General features: G+C 42.2%; 1 protein-coding gene across 4 annotated transcripts in view; it reads left to right on the top strand.

Moving 5' to 3' along the window:
- SPoCk (secretory pathway calcium atpase) overlaps positions 1–18,243 on the top strand; it is a 110,340-nt gene extending 92,097 nt beyond the window's left edge. For 3 of the 4 annotated variants that reach the window (XM_084589771.1, XM_084589772.1, XM_084589774.1), the window contains exons 21-24: positions 4,220–4,367; positions 7,499–7,594; positions 12,884–13,025; positions 13,307–18,243. In XM_084589771.1, coding sequence (XP_084445897.1) covers positions 4,220–4,367; positions 7,499–7,594; positions 12,884–13,025; positions 13,307–13,431 — 511 coding nt within the window. In that variant the 3' untranslated portion in view covers positions 13,432–18,243. Of the gene's footprint in view, positions 1–4,219; positions 4,368–6,579; positions 6,743–7,498; positions 7,595–12,883; positions 13,026–13,306 lie in introns of those variants that run through there. The other variant, XM_084589773.1, reaches the window with a different exon arrangement.
- The last annotated feature ends 3,091 nt before the right edge of the window (positions 18,244–21,334 follow it).

Raw genomic sequence — 21,334 nt, 5'->3', positions numbered from 1 at the left:
GGCCATTGGGCGCTGCGCATGCCTCTCGGCCACTTCCTGCTGACCGCCGGCCATCGGGGCAACTGCGGCGATGCGCTCAGAATGATGAAGAAATTGCCAGAAATGCCTCTATACACGTCTGCGATTTCATGCAGTTCAGTCAACTTTTTAAGTATTGGCTGCAGACCCCAAGTGTGATATGCAAAGGTGCAGAGAAGCTCCCCAATAAGTTGTTTTCTGTACGGTGTATCTCACATGGTTCTTTCTACCATGTTCCAAAGAAGGCTCGACATTGCTCTTGCACACTGCTATTGTGCTGCTCTTAATTGTGCTATGGATGAGCAAAGTTGGCTGCAGCGTGGCAGACCATGGGGAAGTGAAAGGCTATTCTGCCTGTAGTAGCAGGTGTTTGGGCCTCCGCTTCTTGTCGCATGAGGTTGCAGATGTGTGTTGCTTGCCAAGAGTTGCAGAAGTGAGGAAGCATGCAACACTGCAGAAAGAAAAGAAGAAAAAAAAACTGCTTTTTGATTTCACTCCAGGGAAAGAACGCATGTGGCCTGTCAGGTGGCTTTCATTTTTTTTCTTTCTTAGTCCTCCTTTGAAATGCGGGAAAAAAATAACATGTGAGATGTGTCATATAGAAAGTAGTTATTTAGAGGTTGCTGAAGGTGCTTCACAAGTTTGCTTGGAGTCTGCAGCCAACACTTAAAAAGTTGAGTAATTGAACAATTTTTCCATTCATGTCTGAAGTGCCTATCATTTTTAAAAGCTTGGTTAAAGTTATGTGGGGCAACCTGTATATATGTATACCAGGTGTTTTTTAACTGCTTACAGATCATTATTTTAAACCTTTGAGAGCGACGGCTGTGCAGTCTGTGCAGGTGGATTTGACGCATAATTCTGATCTCTCAACGGCAGGGTCCTGGAACTTCTTCCTCACTAGTTGTATATGTCTGCAAGTTAAACGATGTTTCCGATGCTGAAGTGTGTCTAAACGCAACCTAAATGTAACACGCACCCACTGAAGGTGGTAAATAGTTGCCAAACTAATTAAGAATTTAAATAGTTAAATTTGATGTTGCCTTTGATGTTAAACAGCATTTGATGTTGCCTCGCAGTTGGTACATTGCTGATTTTACTTTTACAGCTACTTATATGCAAAAACATTACACAACGCAACCTAAAAGGGAACACACCTCATTCAAATATGTTTGCAATTTAATATCTTGTTGTCGATTGTTAAAAAGAGTACAGAAAAAAATGCTAAGTAGGTTCGAGCCACAGTTTTGGCGTTCGAAAACGAAGCGTTAAACCATTGCGCCACAGAAGCGATAGAAAATGAATGCTTTAATTGCGCTTCTTCGTTTTAAGAATATTCCTGCTATTTGTCGCAAGTGAAGCTGCTTAGAGGACCGTACCATTGAGAAAACGGAATTACGCGAATTTAACGGCAAGGCAGACATTACGTACATGATAGAGCTCAGTGACTGAATGATTGATTAACTGAACGTAACTAATCAACTTTTGTACTTTTGAGATTAAGAGACGACAGACGTTATGCTAAGGGAACAGGGTAAGCAAAAAAAGATCTAAAAAAAAAAATTCAATTTTTAGTTTTTTTCTAAATATGAAAGTACATTTTTTTCTGCATCAATTGATGTACCACACTTCATTCTGTGCGATTTATATCAACCTGAAAAGGCTATCTGAAAGCAAAGCGGTCAGCGTCACACCCCCTTTACAAGCGGTGTTTTTTCTGCGCTTTTATTAAATACTAAAACACGAAATGTTTGTGCATAAAGGCAGTCTTCCTCCACCTGTCTTGGAGGCCCTAAAGACTATCTATCGGCAGCTTGCACAGCCAGAGCCTCTATTGAAGTGCCTGCACGGATGAACCCAGAACCCAAACGAGTCCTTCAACAACGTCGTATGGGAGCGTGCTCCAAAAAATGACTTTGTGGGCCTACAAACATTGAAGATTGCTACATTAGATGCTGTTCTGACCTTCAATGATGGTGCCATCACAAAAACTAAGGTTCTTGAGGCATGCGAACTAAGTCCGGGCAGCAACACTGTCCGCTGGCTGAAGCAAGTCAATCGGCATTGAGTTTATTTCGCTAGTTGAGCTATGCAGCAAGTGACAAATCGAGCACGAGAAGCTAAACGGCAGGAAAAGAAGCGCCTAGCTGACCTAGATGATGACTATGCAGCTGGTGCCTACTGAATAAATTGGTCGAAATGAGTTGGCTAAGTCGAAATCTTGGGATTAAAGGTTTTGTTTACTTTAAACTCAGTTTTCTCAAAACGAGATTTTTTGTTACGTCGGTACCATTATTTTCAAAATGCAATAGGTACCAAGCTGATTTTTTCTGTGTGTACAGTACATATGTGGCAATTTACTGTACCAAAATTATCAGCGTGCGAATAACATTATTTATTTTTAAATAAAAATATGTACAAAATTTGGGCAAATTAATGTGTAGAAATTAAAAAATTACTAATAATTTCATTTCTCATATACTAAAATAATTTTGATACAGCGGCTAGAAGATGAAATTCTGAACAACATGAAGTAAATATCTTGCCGGTGCATTTTTCATCTCGGATAGTTGGCTTCCCGCAGTTCATGTTTTTAAAATGACATTACTTGCATTTAAAATACAGCAGATATGGAAGCCGTTTGTCTATTTTATGCCATATAAGCAGTTACATGGTTTCTGCGACATTACTATGCCTAGCAACTCCATTTCAAAAATGTTAATTGCAAGAAGCCAAATTTACGACCTAAAAAAATGCATATTTTCGACGTTAAGTATTTTGAAAAATATTACCAATAAAGAAAATTTATAAACAGGACTCATCCCCTATGTGAAAGTTCATAATATAATGTTGGCCCTTGAAATCAAAAGTGAAAACGTTCACTAGTTAATTTTAGTTAATCGTTTTATCACAGAGGTCTGTGAGGCTTCACCCCCAGAACGCAAGGGCCGAAAAAATGCTTTTGTAAAGAGTAGCTAATAGCGCAGTTACAGCCACCGCAGTCACCCGATTCTGTCGTGTTTCTCTCCTCCCGTTCCCTAGCAAAGGTTTTTCACTCTCCTGCTTAGTCGCCTAGCCTCCGCTAGCCAAATTCCCCTTCCTCCTCCGCGTTTGGTGGGAGGTGGAGCATGGCACTCTGCGTGAGCAAAAACGAAACGGGCAAGGGAGTGTGCGCCACTGCATTCATTGCATTCAGTCCGGCCGTGGCAAGGGAAAAGCGCGCAGTGAGCGGCGCACACGATTAGTCATGTACGCCCATCCTTCACCCGTCAGTCAGCGAGACAGACCAAATGGATGTCGTCGCTACTTTGACGTAAGCCTAGCGGCTCGTAGAGAACAGGGAAGCTGGTTTCCCGAAGGGGAGAATAAGAGAGCTTTGATTTCTATTTTTGCTGCTTTACGACACGCATATCACTGTAGCATTTTGCACAGACTATCTCCGGTACCTGATCGAAGCATTCGGCTCCTTTGCTTAAAAAGTTATACCCTGGACAGTGGCCCTTTAATAACAACTAACCAACTGCTGTTACTAAAAAAGGTAACAGTTATATTTTATTTTGCATTTATTGAAAGATTTGTTTTTTAAGCAAAACCAAAAGCAATGACAGTCGTGCCACAAAAGTTTGGCACCAAACACCAGAACTATTTCAACAGTCTTCGAGTTTTGCCTTGTAGCAGCGGCACAACTCCTTCGAGTTTAATCGCGATTGAAAATCTCAAAGGCTATCGACTCAATCACCTTTGAAAATGACCATGTGACAGGGGTATTAGCTTCACGAAATGTTTGGATAGACTAAGTGTGGTATTTTTGTGTTGTTGAAAATTCTGAATGAGCACTAGAAGAGTTTCCTGTGGAGATGTTATGAAAGTGGCATTTCCATGGACAACTTAAAAATTGATTTGCACATTTGTTAGTGAGGTTATTGCTGCCACAGATATTGGCATATAGCTTAGTGCCCACTGGCATTGCCTGTTTTATTAATGGAAATACCAATGTGCAGACTTTCTTTACTGCATTATCAAAGAAAAGGGTTGTTTTAAAACTATGCACTTGTAATTGCAGTTTACAGTATGCACTTGTAATTGCAGTTTACAGTTGTAATTTCTTGTGGTAAGCAATAAGTTCAGTTGCTAAAGAGACGTAAAAATTTGTTTTGTTCGAGAATGAAGACATTATGTTGATGCTTTTTCTTTCTCTTAGCCTGGGTGTTGAGCCTGTGGACCATGATGTGTTGAAGCAGCCTCCACGTAACACGAAGCAGCCCATGATCACAAAAGACCTAATATTCAACGTGGTTATGTCCTCACTGATCATCATTCTGGGGACTTTGTTTATTTTTAAGAAAGAGGTGATTTTTCTGTGCATTTTACGTTTTTATCTGCTGCATATGCATACAACATTAATACAAATTGTGGCCGCGGTGGCCACTTTTTGGTGGTCGAACCCCGGGTGGTCGAAATTTCCAGAGCCTGCCCCTACGGCATTTTTTTTTAGTTGCTTTGGGACGTAAAACCCAGTAAACCAGACCATTAATACAAATCCAGTTGAGCAGAATTCCTGGATGTTACAAATATTTTAAAAGCCTTTTATTGCTTTTCAGTGCATCCTCAGTGTTTACGTAATAAGATGGTTAAGATAAAATTTTGCAGCTGCTGCAAACTGTGTTGCAGCATAGCTCAGAATCACTGTGTGATGCTCTGAAAGAAAAAAAAAAAAAAGGCAAGAGCATAGTGGCAAAATTGAGGCTTATGTCCAAGGTGAACAGCAGGTCATTAGCATGGCATAGATGTTAGAGTTTGGTGTTGTGCATGCATAATCTTCAACAGAAAAAAAGGCACAGGAGGATGTACTTGTCTGTGAGATTAGGATGAAACAGTCATTAGATTGAATATTTAATAGAAAAAATTAAAATAGTATTGCCTAGCTTGCAGCACCTAAGGCACAGCAGGCTTTTGGCCTGAAACGGTTTTAATATGAATAACACTGAATTATCTGCTGATGTGACAGAAGAAGGGCGTAGTGCAGACTTCTCAAGTAGTCGGTCAGTGGCACTGCATTCACACCACCACCCATGTGTTGCTTGTGGCAGATGGAAAGGCATGCAGATGTGCAGTGTGTCTGCTGTTGGTATTGACGGCAGCCTTTGCTGGCCACCGGTGCAGTGCACGTTAGGAGGCAGATGGCAAAAAAACTAATGAAAACCATCTCACTGCACGTACTAAAGAGTGGGGAGAGAAAAAGAGAATGAAACAAACTTATTTCCTAGCTGTGTTTCATGATGTCTGCTATGCCACTTATGCCATTCCTTTTGGTTGTGAGTAGCAGTGAGAAGCACAGTTCTTTGTGCAAGACACTTTGATAAGATATTGGAGCACATCTGGCTTGACCACACATACTTTTTGGTAATGCTTCTAATAACATAAGCTCTCATGGTCCCTTGAAGTTTGTCTTAAAAGGACAGAGGTGCCAAATTTTCTTTTACTGCATTTATGCTTTCAATTATGCATAAGACATTAGTAAACATGTATCACCATTTGAAATCTGCTGATGCTTTCGAATTTACAACTGCATTTTTTTCGTCACATTTCTTCTGTTTGTTTGCCGAACAAAGGTTTCAATGTCAGGTATATGTGACACATACAAAAGCTGCAATACATTGACTTCTTTGTAGTTTTAATTCAAGCAAACTTTTATGCTAAGGTGCTGCAGAAGCCAGAATGGGAGCCACTGGTGAAAGAGTTAGTATGCCCCAGTTTTTGTGGGCCTCACAGTGCTCTTGCCTTAGCTTATGACATCGGAGCCTTTGTTTGTCAAGCTGAAACCCAAACTGAAATTGCGTGGCAGAAGTGCAGTTAAAAACATTTTACTGAGTGTAGGTGAACTTCATGCGGCGATGCATGTTTATTGATATCTTGCGCAGAATTCTAAAGCATAAATGCAGAAAGAAAAATGTGATGTTTTTTGCCTTTAAGGAGTGTACCTCTTTTTTTTTTTTTTTTACTTGCAAGAATTGTTAGGCTTTGTTCACACAGCCATTTTTTATTCTTTCATGTCATTATCATGGAGGAAGCTGAGTAGCAGTAACATAACAGCATTGCTAAACTCAAACAGCCATAGGTGGTGGCCGCACCTGTTGCTTCCATGTTCAGGCTAGCTTGTCATCGATTATGCCTGTTCGAGAATTTATATGTGCAGGCTGAACTGTGGTACAGAGGGAAACTACAGTGAAATCTCATTGATATGATTCCGCTTAATAGGTTTTTCCTAATAATACAACTCTTTCTTTGTTCCTGGCCAACGCCCTGTAGAGGCAATGCATTTTCATGTGGCTATTACAATTATATTTTCACATGAGTCTAGCTAATAAGATTGCAAAAATATGAAAAAAGTTTGTGTGGTTTTGAATTTTTCTTTAAGAGGCAGCAAGACTAGGATAATAACGGCAGCAGCAACGGTAATCTTCATAGTCCTTGTTTTAGTATTGTTTGCTCGTGTAAGAGAATTTTTTCCTTTTTCAAATTTAGCAGTGGGTTTCTCATTTCATGCCCTCGCTGTTGCAGCACCGACCTTGGCTTCACATGTTTCTCTTCTGATGAGCTCTCCTGCAGCATTGACGCTCTTGGCGAAATTGGCAGAGCGCTAAAGTTTAGGTGCACTTCATGGCTATGCTGCCATTTCGAAGCTACGCGATGAAACTGTGACTCGTTTCTAGGAGTTTCAGAAAACCTTGTTTCTGAACATTGAGAAGCAAAAAAGTCCAGTACCAGATGGCTAGTGAAAAGCACAGTAATAAAAGTCAGTTCTGGACCAGGTGTGTTTCTTTTGCAATCTTTTGGGGCCTGTTTTCGATAATACAATTTTCAGATATATTTTTATCTTCGTTTCCCATGAGAATCCTATCAACAAGATTCCACTGTATTCTGAATTGCGCTAAATTTGAAGAAACCTTTCAGTTGTGTGAATTGTTAGCGAACAGTACTCCAAGGCTCTTGTCACCATGTCAGTATAGAGAGACAAAGCTGGAGTAAGCATTGTTAGTGACCAGTTTTCATTGAATGACTTGCAGAGAAGCAGAAGAAAAATATGGCTGTGTGAACGGAGACTTAAATCTAAACCTCTTTTAATGAGCGGTCTTAGCGAGAATCTCGAACATACACACATACACAGATTTGCAGCCATATTCATATTCATGCCTGATGCTTGTTTTCCTGCGCCCGCCAAGGTGGCTCAGCAGCTAGGGAATTCTGTTATTGATGAAGGACTCTAAAGTTAGTCACTTTAGTGCGTATAAATTGAGATTGGTTAAAGTGCTGAAATGCTTGTTCATGCAGTTGTGTTTAGGGGACCCAAATTAATGTAGAGCTAACTGCTGTGTCATGCCTTATACTATAGCCTATGGGGTTGTTATGGTATTTTTAATGAATCTATGTAGTATTATAGTTATTGTTCGTAATGAGTGCTTCACTGCTCTTTCTTTAGATGAGTGACCAAATTGTGACACCAAGGGATACTACTATGACATTTACGTGCTTTGTCTTTTTTGACATGTTCAATGCTTTGAGCTGCAGGTCACAGGTAAGTTTTTTCTGGGACGGCATTTCCTAAAGCAGTATCTACTGTGTATTGACCTTGAGTAATAATAGGACCTTACTGTAATCATTCAAAATATTTCAGCGTGATATAGTTTTATTCAGTTCAGTGGATTGATATGTGGAAATGTATGATTTCCGTTGTGCTTTCCAACTCCCAATTGCTGGCTTGCCTTCTTGAAAGCTTTTCATAAAAGAGTGCAGCAACACCTTTTAACAAAGTGAAGGGGTGCACTTGATGAATGGTTGTTTTATAGGAAGGCATCAATGAACTGAAAAAAGGAACTAGAATTCTTCTTTCACCACCTTCGAGGCTCTGCTCTCCTCTGATAATTCTTATTGAAGTTGCAATCTTTGTCAAACTTTTACGTTGTACTTCATTTGCTTTCTTGTGTGCTCATTTTTTTTTTTTTTTAATCGCTCACTGAAAGTGTGAGTTGCTGTGAGAAGTACGGTCAGTCACTGAAGAGCCAAATTTTCAAAGATGCTAATATGGCAGGAAAATTTGCTACTGGCAAGCCAGGGATGGTTTTGCATATGAGTGGCTTTTTGTATCTGGTCGCATGGCTTGCACCAGCTTCTACTGTGCTGCATGCTTTTCATAAGCTATTACATATTGCATTTGTTTTCTTTTTTCACCATTCCACTTGCCAATGCCATTTATAGGTTGACCCTAGCAAATCTATCAAAATGAGGGTCACTGCAGGGTGGGGAACTGTGAATTTTGATTTAAACAAATATTGAGCAGTGAGGCTTTATCTGATCCAAGTATGCTGTGCATGCACAGCTCCTCCCAGTATCAGCGACAAGCTGGTCCTCATCATTTTGCAAGATGACTGCCACTTCATGTCACTGGCTGCCATGACAGGCTGAAAATGAAAAGCAAATGCAGGTCAAATGGTGCTGAGAGAGAATTTCAATATGCGTAACTAGTCGAAAAACCAGGATTTAAGTGCCAGTCATCTGTTTGGACCTTTTTTTGGAAAAGTTGCACACGTGAAAGAGGAGCAAGGAATTGTTGGGAAAATGTGGCAGCAAAGTTTTCAGAAAGTGGTCACTTGACTGCAGTTAATTTGAAAAGCCAGAGGAAAGTGACTGCCACACCTGTTAGTCTTAGAGGAGGCAAGGCTAAGAACGGCTAAAAGTAATCAGTCTCCATTGCAACAGTGCCAGTAAGATGGTCTTACCTTGCTGGAGGAAGCTCTAGGGAAATTTGTCGCACACCTCTTCTACAGTCCATATCTTCCAATAGTTGCATAGAATAGGAATTTTAGCTTTCTGATAATGGCACTTCACTGCTTCCTTAGCACACAATGTTGCCAGTATGTTCTATTCGGATAGGCCATTGCCTGGAATGCCGTGAAGAGTTATTCAAAAAGTTTCACAAAGTGGTATAAAAATATCTGCTACTAGTGATGAGTGTCTCAAATTCTTAGTTGTGTTCGTGGCTGTTCGCAGCACTCAACTGCAGAAGTGCCACAAAAAGGCTGCTGAAAGTCGCATTTGCCCTTGGGCAAATCAGTTTTATGCATTCACTGCTGCATGTACTATCATGCTTCCTATGAGTTGCGGCAGGCCCAAAGTGACCCAATTGTGAGTTCAGCTCTATAAGAAAGGACATGCGATACACTGGTCATTCAACTTGTAAAAATATATCTTTATTCACTCTTTCCATTGCTGTAGATATTCTGAGCACCGTCGTGGTAGCTAGGCATCTAAAACTGAGCTCCTACCGCATTGCGTGTGCTGCAGCTCATATTGAATGCAAAAATACATACAGGCATATTTGGCTGAGATTTTGACGTTAGGCCTGTTCAGTACCTAATGCTTGCTCTTGATCTAGTGATCATAAATAAAAAGACTAGCGCAAATAACACAGACACAGACATAGGAAAAGACAGGCGCTAGTCTTTTTATTTATGATGACACACCAACTAGCCCAGATTTCTGCTTTGACTGATCTAGTGATTTTTGTTCTAAATGTGTCCCAAGTCACATTTTCTCTAACCCTGAAAGGTGCATACATCCAGTTCACAAAGGGACCTACTGTAAAATTCCGAGCAAGGATTCTCCCCTCTCACACGTCAGAACTAGTGGAAAAGTGGAGGGCGGCACTATCCTCAGGGTTCATGCGAGTCCTTAAAAACCTTGAAAACCCTTGAATTTGGATGCAGTGTTTTCAAGGGCCTTGAGAGTCCTGGAAATTTCGTGGGGCCCTTGAAAACCCTCGGATTTTGGTGTGGTGGGGTAGATGGTCATGAAAAAACGCTAGTGTCCTTTAAATTTTCTGTTTTCACAAGTCATCTTGTTGCAGATGACTTTACCGGGAGACCACCATGAGGCAACGCGTGTGTTGCATGGGTGTGGGTTAGTGTGGGCGTGATTCGAAGCAGACGAAGTCCCATGTCTTTGCTCGGCGCCACGCATGACTACCATAGCCCGGTAACCTACTCCAAGAGCAAGGTTTAGGTGTGAAGTGAAAGGAGACAGTGCGAATGTAGTTCAGGTGTGGCACCCGGTGCGCCATAAGCGTGGGGAGCCTACACAGTAGCGACGCAAGTGGTTCACCGGCACACAGCAACCACGTGTAGATTGATCGCTCTGCAAGAGCAGCCTAGGCTTTACCTAAAGCGATTCCATAAAATTTTCTTCCCACTGTAAAAAAAAAAGCAAAATGATACAGGCTTCAGCGTTGCCAACAGCTGTGCTGCCACACAGGAAAGTTTCCTCCATGCGTGCAGCAGAGGTCGAGCACTGCTTGGCCGTAGATGGGGGCTGGACACCTTGCTCTCTAGTCTGTGCATGCTTTTTCACAATTCTTCGGCACGTAAGGGAGACTTTGTTCTTGTTACTGGACAGACGCTATTCCCCCGCATATTTGTTGCCCACCGATGGATCGAGAATGTTGCAGTCACGTTGCAGTTACAGTTGTGGTATGCTGGGCTGTGTCGTTGGTCAGGCATCAATAAGTATGTGGAGGTAGCAGTGAAGAAAGAAGTGAATCTTCCAAAACGCACGCCATTTCAAAACATATTAACATGCTGTCGAGAGCCACTTGTGCCAACAAAGCTCAACTTTGCATTAAATTTAGCCATGGTCTTGCAGCATTTTCTTCTGTTATACCAAACAGACAAGTCATTGGTATTCTTTTTGGCGGAAGACCTTATCTGTGCAGTTAGCTCTTGCTGAAATTCGTCAAGGCCTCAGTTTTGTGTTCATCTACAGGGATAATAAGCATTTTGAAGATGGCTGTAGAGCATTCAAGAAACCACACTTCACTCGAGAAGGTTGACATTGGCCACAGAGCGATAAAGGTTCTGAAAAGCTGCAAGTTGAGCTCGACAGAGGTGTTCACATTTAAGATTGAATGCAAGCAGTTCCTCTTGGCAGTAACGAAAAAAATGCTAGACAAAAGTTTTGGAAGCATTGATTACTACAAAGAGGCTAACAGAAATGCCAAGGGACACTGCACTTTCAGAATATATACAGATATTCTGCAGGATCACAAGCACAAGCTAATACTTTTCAACAGAACTTCACATGCTGTGAACAATTTTTATTACAATTGAACATAACCGTGCTACAGGGAGCTCTGGAGAGTTCATAAACTATTGTTTATTCTCAGTCATGGGCAGACAAGCGGAGCCAGGGTTCAGTGTGAACCGGCAAGTTGTTGTGGAAAATCTGAAAGGTGTTTCTTACATATTGTGAGCCCTCCACGGATCTTCTTTCATTTGTACATACCATGATCTTCTTCCTCTTGTACATACCATCATCATTGTCCAGCGGTGCCGGCTCCGGCACGCGCTTGGGTTTTCTCCATCAGATTAAACTCTGGCATGGCATACGTTGCCTTGCCTTCACGACCTTGCCGTCTGGACCTGGCCTTCTTTCACAATATCCCAACTGATTGTGTGTGATGCTGTGGAAAGAGCAGGTGACGTAACTAGCATGAACATCTCGGAAGAGTTGAGAATGTCCGTGGCTTCTTCAAGACAGCATTACCGTGCTTTTCTGGAAGCTAGAAAGAAGCAGAAAGACGAAAATGCAAAGCAGCAGAATAAAAAGCGATGTCTCAGAGAAGCCGTCGAAGATTTGAGGAAAAAAAGATTGGAAGCGGCTCTTGCAGAGTTGAATGCTTCTGCGAACACCAATGCCGAGAAGGCAGAAGCTACCAATTAAATAATATGGATTGTCAAGTCAAACAGTTTGAGGAAGACTGCTAAAGAAAAGGCAAAGGAGATTGTGAACGTCAGTGCTGAACTTGAAAAAAAAAAAAAAAGCCGAGCTTTCATGAAATGTTGAACTAATGTAGAGGAAATCAGCTTCCTCGGTCTTGTGAAAAGTCTCTTGTGCAATAAATGTTAGATACTTGAGATGTAAGAAACATTTCTTTAAAGAAATTATTTGTTTTTAAGTCCTTGAAAAAAATAGTCTTGGGTCCTTGAAAGTCCTTGAAAATCCTTGAATTTTGTGGCTGAAAATCGGCATGAACCCTGTATCCTGGAATGGCACCAGAATTCGAGGTGGTAGCAACAAAATTTTCTCGGCAAAAAAAAAAAAAAAAAAGAGTACAGTGCGTATGGATGTAAACTTTTATTTATCTGTGATTGGGCTGATCGTGCCTGTTTAGAAGTGTGCGTCGAGATGTTGGCATGCCACCACCAAGTGTTTTTGCTATGCTACCACCGCCTGTGCAAACTGATTCACTGATTGACCTGGCTCTGCCGACATTTTCTCTCTGCACTTCATTTGAAAGTGTCAGCGATTGTTTTATTTCACCTTAGCGCCAGCTTCTGCCTATGCAGCAGCCATCTATACTTTAGGCTGCGCTCTTGAGATGTCTCTCTCCCCTTGGCCATTGGCTTTTCTGGAACAGTGCGCAAATGTGATATTAGCAGTGACGTTAGGGGGTGGCATGCTCACAATTTTGTGGTAGTACATTTGTCGCTTGTGAACTATAAGGAAGGTTGGCAGGAGTTTGGTGACATCAGACCCCATGATCAGAATAAAGCATATTTGTTGCTTTTTATTGATTAGGTTGATTAGGAGATGCTCATACAAATGGTCTAGAAGCTCTAAAGAAAGGCACTTTTGTTACCTGGATACAGTGTAAAACAAATGCTTTAGTATTGTCTTCATGCTGCTCATTGATAGAAATTGGCTGTAAGTATGACAGAGGAAATGGAAACTGGCATGTATGAGCGGTCATAATTTTATTCCTAGCCTTTGTGGACTTCGTGCCTCACCTCTTTTGCTCTTTTCTTTTTCACAGACAAAGTCTGCATTCACCATAGGGCTCTTCAGCAACCGCATGTTCCTTCTCGCCGTGGCCTTTTCAGTGATTGGACAAATGCTGGTTATCTACTTCCCACCACTGCAGAGGGTCTTTCAGACAGAGGCGCTGACAGCACTAGGTGTGTGTTTATTTTGATGTGGTGACTAGAGAGACTGCTTTATTTAAATTCACCAAAGCAAGATGCACAGAGGATTGCATAACCGTATTGTTTGCTGGAGTCCTCCTACATTTTTGATTTAGCCTTGAATGTTTAGTAAGGAAGTATAAGCTAATACACAATGGCATACAAATATGGTAATATGGCAAGTGGGAGGATCAAAAACTTGCATATGTTGATCTATGATTGCTATATAAAATAATTAAACTTTTTTTTTTTTTTTTCATGTGATTTCTTTGCAGATATTTGCCTCCTTGTTGGAGTGTCATCAACTGTTTTTATCGTCTCGGAGCTGAAGAAGTTTTTTGAAAGAAGCATATCTAGAAGGGTGCGGAAAAAGCAGTTTTTTGGCTCAGATTTTGTTTAAAGCATTGGCCTTTGACTGCTCTTTGTATAAGCTGACATTAGTCAGTGCAGTCCATGGAACCTTATTACATTTCTTTTTAAGAATTTTCAGTCAGCTGGCAATTTTTATTTTTGAAGTGGCACTGTGATCTTTTACCATGTCTGTCATTGCAGTGTAAATGTGTTACTGCATGAAACAAGGCATTGAGTTGAGACGTGCAGAAGTTGCCGAATGATAAGTGCTCATCTGTCATGACCCATGTAAATAGTTCCTGTAAATAACCACGAGTGGGCAACAAAAGTGAAACTGCAGCACAAGCCAGTGCTCTAAACCAAGGCCATGTTGGCATCTCTACTCGAGGAGTGGCCGCAATGGCAGTCGCATGCACCAGTGGTAATGCAGTCAAAGGCTTATTTTACTTGTCCCATTGCAGTGCTGCAACTGCTTTGCTGTGTGGTACCACTTACATTGTTCTGACACTATCATTTGTTAACTCCAATGTTTTGGAGAGAAAGTTCCTGCCTGGAACACTTTTCTGCATCTGCATCTGAGTTCTGCATCTGACAACACATGTTGTGAGGCCCTACCCCATTTATTATAAAAGCCAGCTACAAAAAATGTTACATTGTTATGCCAAATGTTTTATTGATTAAAAATTTACTAACGTACAATACAACTTCATTAATTCGGACTTCAGGGGACCAGGAAAAATGTCAGAATTATTGAATGTCCATAAAAATTTCCAAAACATTTGAATCACAGTGATTTTATCAAATGAAATCTATGTGACAGCAAATATATTTCATGATTTCGTCCACTGCTCTACTTTGTGTACACTGTTGAGAAATCATAAGTGCCTCTGCAGCTGTTTTCTCAGTGTGAAGCGGTTACAGCGGTGGTAACTCTACAGCCTTGTCACACAAATGTGATGGTTTAGTGTACTCGAGAAAAGCAGAGGAAGCATTGAGTGCAAGAGAGAGAAATATGTGTTGGAACGGTGTGATGTCATCCCAAAGTGATGCTCAAAGCAGTGTCCACAAATGTGTGACTGGCCTACGCACTTCTAATAAATAGCAGTGGCAGGGTGGCGTTAAGCGAAACGACACAGTGGAGGACATCTGATCGTTGTCTTGCCTACCATACTGCACATGCCTGAGGTGTGTGGGCACCATCTGTGTTTTATGCATTTCAGTTTAGGGGAGGTTTGTTTAGCATGTTGTTGGATTTAAGATTCTTACCTCGACGTGACCCCCCATATGAATTGACCAGTGCGAGTGCACCTATGTTAGAATCAGCGAGCATCTAACACCTTAGACTTACATGGACGTCAGTTGAGACAATGCTTTTAGTTCGAATTATCCGAATTTTTGAATTAAGGGTATCAGAGTAATGAGATTTTGCTATGTTCAGCACCTGGCGGTGCTGAACATAGCAGTATAAAAATAAAGCTACTTTGAACAACTTCTTATTTATACTGCATAACAGAGGTTAACTGATAGAGCTAAGCTGGTGTCTTAGTTCAGAAAGAAAAAGCTGCTTAAAAAGTAAGCACACAGCAAAAATAGTTGTTTGCACTGCATGATAAAGGCTATGATAATATCCAAGCAGTTCTTTTTAACTAGAGAAGTAGAAAAACATTTTAGATAGGTAATGCCAAAGTGATTGAGAAAAACGGGGAATAAACACTGAGCAGGTAACTAGTAATGCCAAAGTGATGCAAGATTGATACGTCATCATATGAAAAGAACTGTTCTGATAAAAGCTTTGCTCAAAGGAGGTGTCAGACTGCCGAGTTGTGAAATTCAAGGTACATTAAGTTGATTAGCAGAATTGAAGCGGTTTCAGTAGGTATGGCAAAAAGTGGCGAGTCTTTTAATTTCAAGACCTCTGGTGCCAGTTTCGTTTTTTTAGTATTTTATTTCAGCTCACTTCAGCACATTGGGCTTTATTTCATTGCTTTTTCTGCATGACTCTTTTAGCAGTGTTCCTTTCTTTCAAGGTGCACCAGCTTGCCCTACTATCAGTCCTACTCTGGTTAGTTTCTAGCACTTATAGCTCATTTATAAATTAATTTCATTGAGGGCGATATCACTGATCCCACATGCCTGATAATTCTTGATGAGCACTACCACTGCATAAGCATATAGGCTTTGGTTTGGTCTGCTGTTATGGCCTCGGGATGATGCATTGTGAAGCAGAGAAAACCAGCTGTGTATAAAAATGCAAGTGGTCTGCGAACATTCAGTTGCAGTGCTTGTCTCAGTGTAAAGCAAAGCCTAAAAGCAGTACCACTAGTTCTAGGAACACCTGTTGTGGTCACCTTCGGTAAATGCAGTACACTGAGCAAGGAAACGAAGCTAGCATTTGGTCAAACAGCAGTGTGGCTTGCTCGGTGAAGACTAGCTGATGGTTGTGCCAGCAGTGTGGGCAAGAACCTCATCAGACTCATTTTATTTTCCTTTTTAAAGGGGTGTAGACAGCAATTTTTCTTTACTGACTCTCTGCTTTAGAATTACGCTTCAGACATCAGTAAGCATGTATCATCACAATGAATTTGTCGAAGCTCAGTAAATAATAATTAGTGTAAGAGTTTTCTTGAAATAAAACTGCAAAGCAGCCAATGTTTTGAAGCTTTTGTATGCGTGAGATAATCTTGTGCTAAATTGAGACCTCTGAACTTTCATTCGGCAACCTGAAACCAAACTGAAACTGTCTGGCAGAAAAATTTCAGTTATAAATTTTATATTGAGCAGGCGAATCCAACACGGCAATACATGTTAAAGTTCTAAAATTGAAATGCAGTAAGAAAAATTTGATGCCACTACCTCTATAATAGAGGAAAATCCCAAGTGTCCCCTATTTCATAGTAATTTACTTATATGGATGTTTCAGTGATGTACTGTTTGCAAAGACATCTTTCTAAACATCTGGATCATGTACACGTGCTTTGCTTTTTTGGCAGAGTGAACCACTTGTAGTGCCTTGCAAAGAGTAGTGGTAGAGGACAGGTTAGATTGCCTCTATTATTCAATTTCAATTTATTTCTTCTGAAATATATAGCATGGTATAAAAACTCGCTATGCACTTTGCTATTGCTTGGAGCATTACAACCATAATTGTTTTTTTAATGGGAGATTTATTTTATGACATATTGCAGTTTCATGCATGGTAATTATAACTGGAAGTATTGATGCATTTTTCGTACTAGGTTTTCAAGATTACAGTGAGCTCTCACTTTCAGTCTACAGTGAACTCTCGTTAATTCAGCCTTCAAGGACAAGGAAAAAATGTTTGAATAACTGAAAGTTTTAATGATCAAACGGGCCTGATTGAACTGCCAAAAGACATCTGCATCAATTAATTTATCTTAAGAACACCTGTATGATGGTTGTCTGCATCTGAGATGAAACCCAAGTGAGAACGACAGTTCTTTCCTGTTTCGTCAAATGCATTACTTTATGCACGCTGTCGGGAACTTTGAGGAGTGCTTGAAAGTCGTAAAGGCCTCCGCTACCCTTTTCACAGTGCGACGCAGTAGCAGTGGTGCCTCTTCACGAAACAGCCTTGTCGTGTTCTCACGATGCTTCATTGCACAATCCACGTAGTGAAGCATCGTGGCGAAGCATGATGCCTGTGCTGCATGCAGTTTCAGCATATTGTAAGTGTGGATGCATGCAAGGGATATTTGCGTAGGCATTAGAACAGCATGACGCCATTCTAAAATAAAAATAAAACAAAACATGACTGTCCAAGCAGCATCCAAAACAGCGCCAACTGCCGATGCACTTGCCCAATCGCAGCCGCGGGATGGTGCGAAGTTATTTATGGAAGGCGAAACCGAAACTATGTGACTGAGCTATATTTCACAAATGGGGAATTTCTGATTTTTGTCATGCCTGACATTGCAGGCATGAAGTTTCATGCATTTGAGGTTCTGAAATGTCTATATTTGCATCATACCTTGACGCGATTGCCTGTCTGAATTGACTGGAGCGAGGCTCGACCATGTCCAAATTAATGAGTGTCCGATGCCATGGACTTACATGGGTATTCCAAGTTAATGGAAGTCACGTTAAAGAGATTTTATTGTAAATTCATATTATAATAATATACCCAACCACAAGTTACAGGATGAGTATAAGTATTGTTTTGCTTGCTAAACTTATGATAGCTAGGAGTAATGGAAGCTATTGTCTGCATCCACTGACAAATACTCTGAGATGCTGACAATCACCTCAAGAAATCTTTTTCACTGCCTCTTAGCTCCAAGATACCTTTGGGAGCTAAGAGCCAGCATAATCTTTCCTTCTCTGCGCAGTATTGGATGTTGTTTCACCGTGCTCATATTTGTATACTATCTGAAAAATCTGTGCGAATTGTTTATTTTCTTGCTTTTCTTTTCGTTTGTCATTAGTGCATGTTTACAAGTGTTTGCAAACGCACTTATTCACGTGGCATCAACATGTGGTCACCACCTGCAAAACATTGCAGTGCATTTTGGTGGTTAAACTTTACCATATTTCATCTTTAAAAAGATAAAACATACTAATGGCAGACCTATTTATCATGCTCATGGCCACTAGTTAAAGGCTGTCTCACAGAAAACACTAGATTTAAGCATTATTCTTGTAATTTTTGCCAGGAGCCACATCCTCTTATTTGATGCTACAAATAGTTACTGTGGGCAGCAGTAGAAATGACACTATGATGGGGAAATGACTGTTTTACCTTATTTTGAACAAATATGATGTGAGGGAGAAGTTTGAGACCTCAAGAGAATTTTACATATGATTATAATACATTCTCAATTCCTTCAAGCCAACTATATTGTAACCCGCACTCCCCAGGAAAAAAAAACCAAAACAAAAAGCACGATAGCAAACTAAAATAAAGAAGCACCATATAGGTCAGCATTGTTTAAGAGGCAGCATTTCAGCTGCATTTACCACAGTAATCTAAAAGCTCTCGTTCTGTGGGCTGCTTTTGTCAGTTCCACGAGACCCCACATTTCACCTCCCCCCCCCCCCCCCCTTTTTTTTTTCACTTGCAAATTGCGTGTACCAGGCATTGTGATTGGCTCGGCAAAACACATTTGAAGTGTTAGTTCATCAATTTTTCGCTGTCATCGTTGGCACTGCCCACAGCACTGGCCTTGGTAGCGTGCTGAGATGCTGCCTTCATAGCCGCTGGCTATTTAAAATTTTGGCAGGAGCTCCGGCCCACCCTGGCAGACTTGCTTGTTTTGTCATTATAAATATTGTAAAAGAGATACTTAACCTGTGAACAAGCAGCAAGAAGAAGAAAACTGAGACGTCACTGAAGACGACGAAGTTGTGAAGATGACAGAGCGGATGAAGCTCGAGCTCTGGCTTAAGAACACTGGTCTTCATAGCAGCAACGATAAGATAAATATATTGCTGTGCAAACTACCTAAACCGCTTCATGACACTTGGTGGAGGTGTCTCCTTTTCCCAACCTGAGCTCCGATGTCGCACCTTGCCTGGCTCTACCATCATGACAGACGCCACGACCCAGCTTGGCCCGCTTGTTCCCAGCACTATCATCTGTTTGGGACCAGTGCGGCAGCGCGACCCACTATCTTCAGCGCCACGAACGACACCGACGTAGAGGATTAGCTGACTTCATACGAGCATGTGAGTGCCTGCAATAAATGGGATGACCACGTTAAGCTCCCTCATCATCTTCTATTTAAGTGATGTCGCCAGCTTGTGGTTTCGAAACCACGAAGCTGATATTTCTACCTGAGCAGCACCCAAACGTCTCGCGGAGGTTTTTGGCCGCCTCATTGTTTGGAAACTTCGGGCTGAACAACGGCTCCGTTCTCGCGCCCAGCAGAAAGCCTGAAAATTTCACAAGCTACATTGAGGATGCTGTTGACCCCTGTAAACGCCTTAATTCATCTATAGCTGAAGAAGACAAGATCAAGCATGTCCTCAAGGGGATTGAAGATGACACATTTCAGATGCTGGTCACCAAAAACCCGCAAACCGTTTGACGTCATCTCTTTATGTCAGACTTATGACGAGCTCTGCAAACAGCGTCTCATGACGTGCCATACCGTTTCCTCGGATGAAGCACTGTTGACACTGGATCTTCCCGGTGCTCCTCAGGATCAGCTAACTCTTCTCCAGCAAGTACACTAGTTTATGTGGGTAGAGGTGGCCCGACAGTTACCCTTGGTTACCTGCCGGCCCTACCCGTCATCTCAGTCGCCTCTACAGCATGTCATCCAGGAGCAGGTTGCTAAGTTCCTGCCAACTACCAACCCACCCCCTATGGTCGCCGCTTCGCTGCCGTACGCCGAAATTCCAAGCCGGCCACCGCATTCCCCACGATGCCAACGTGCGCACCCCTGAACCACATCTTCAAGTGGCGGCAGCCCGTGCCTCCAGGGCCACCAACACGGTCTACTCGGCCTCGCACCGGTCCCCGCAATCAGAATCCCTGGTGCACACTGGATAACCGCCCGACATGCTATGTCTGCGGTATAGCTGGCCACATGGCACGCTGGTGTCGTGCACGTGGATCCCGTCCACCTTCGCATCACTCGCCGACATGTTCCGATTCATATACCCACTGGTCACCGGCTCCCCGCAGCTGGTCCAGCTCTCCTATGGCCTGCCGATCACCACCCCTTCAGACGGAAAACTAGGCACCGCAGTTCCGGAGGCAAAAACTGTGCCCTCAAAAACTGTGCCCTCAGTAAAAATGTTGCTGTTGATGCACTTGCCGACACTGTTGCTGCGGTGTCCGTGATTAGTTGTAACCTGTGCCTCAAACTTGGGAAAGTAACAACGCCGATCTCCAATATTTCATTGCGAAACGCGAGAGCCGAACGGATTCGACCACTTGCTGCATGCACCGCATGACTCATCATACAAGGCTTCTGCTACATTATTGAATTCGTCGTTCTCGCTCACTCTTCTCATGAAATAACCCTCAGATGGGATTTTTTTGTCTCAGCATCATGCCATTTGTGGCACTCGTAGAAACAACCCCTGCTCCCGGTGCGCCCATTTTCACTGCCGATGACATCGATGTCCCTGCTTCCTCTTCTATTGTGCTTGTGACGTGTGACGCCATCACTGACGCTACTGTAATGTATAAACCGTCTGTCCGTTGTGCTCATTGCAAATATATGCTGCTCTGTGCATACCGTGCTCACAGTTTCTGGTGGTAATAGCGCTCTGTACGTCGTCAACCCATTGCCTTTCCAACGACTTTACTTCAAGGAGAATCGCTTGGCACTGTTGATATCACTGACCTCGCTGACGCCTCTAGTGTTATTGCAGACCCTATAGTGCATCGCATTACTGCCCTCACTCTTCCTACTGGAGTCGACTCGACCACATCTGACATTTTCAACCGTTCTGTCGACGCATCTCTGCCACCTACCCAGCGCGCCCAGCTCATCGTCTTGCTGCAACGATTAATTGCCTCCTTCAACTCTCGGCAAACATAGAATGTACAACAGCGGTTCGCCACCACATCGACACCGGCCTCCACGCAACACTGTGCCATCGCCCCTACTGAGTCTTAGCCGCTGAACGCCGCGTCATCGATGACCAAATGAGTGACATCCTCGAGCACGGAGTGATCCAGCCCTCTCACAGCTCGTGGGCTTCCCCTGTCATGCTCATAAAGAAAAAAGACGGCTCCATTCGGTTCTATGTCGACTATGGCCGGCTCAACAAAATTACTAGGAAGGACATGCATCTCCTCCCTCGCATCGATGATGCCCTTGACTGTTTGCAGGGAGTTGAATACTTTTTTTTGCTGCACCTTCGCTCTGGCTATTGGTAGGTCCCAATGGCTGAAGCCGACCGCCAGAAAACCGCATTCATAATGCCTGGCGGCCTATATGCCTTTTGGTTTGTGCAACGCTTCAACTACATTTGAGCGC

This window comes from Amblyomma maculatum, chromosome 1, assembly GCF_055883805.1.
Source record: "Amblyomma maculatum isolate TAMU_Amacu chromosome 1, ASM5588380v1, whole genome shotgun sequence".
Lineage (NCBI taxonomy): Eukaryota > Metazoa > Arthropoda > Arachnida > Ixodida > Ixodidae > Amblyomma > Amblyomma maculatum.
Note: the sequence above shows the minus strand (reverse complement) of the source record. Positions and strands in the feature narration are given on the sequence as shown.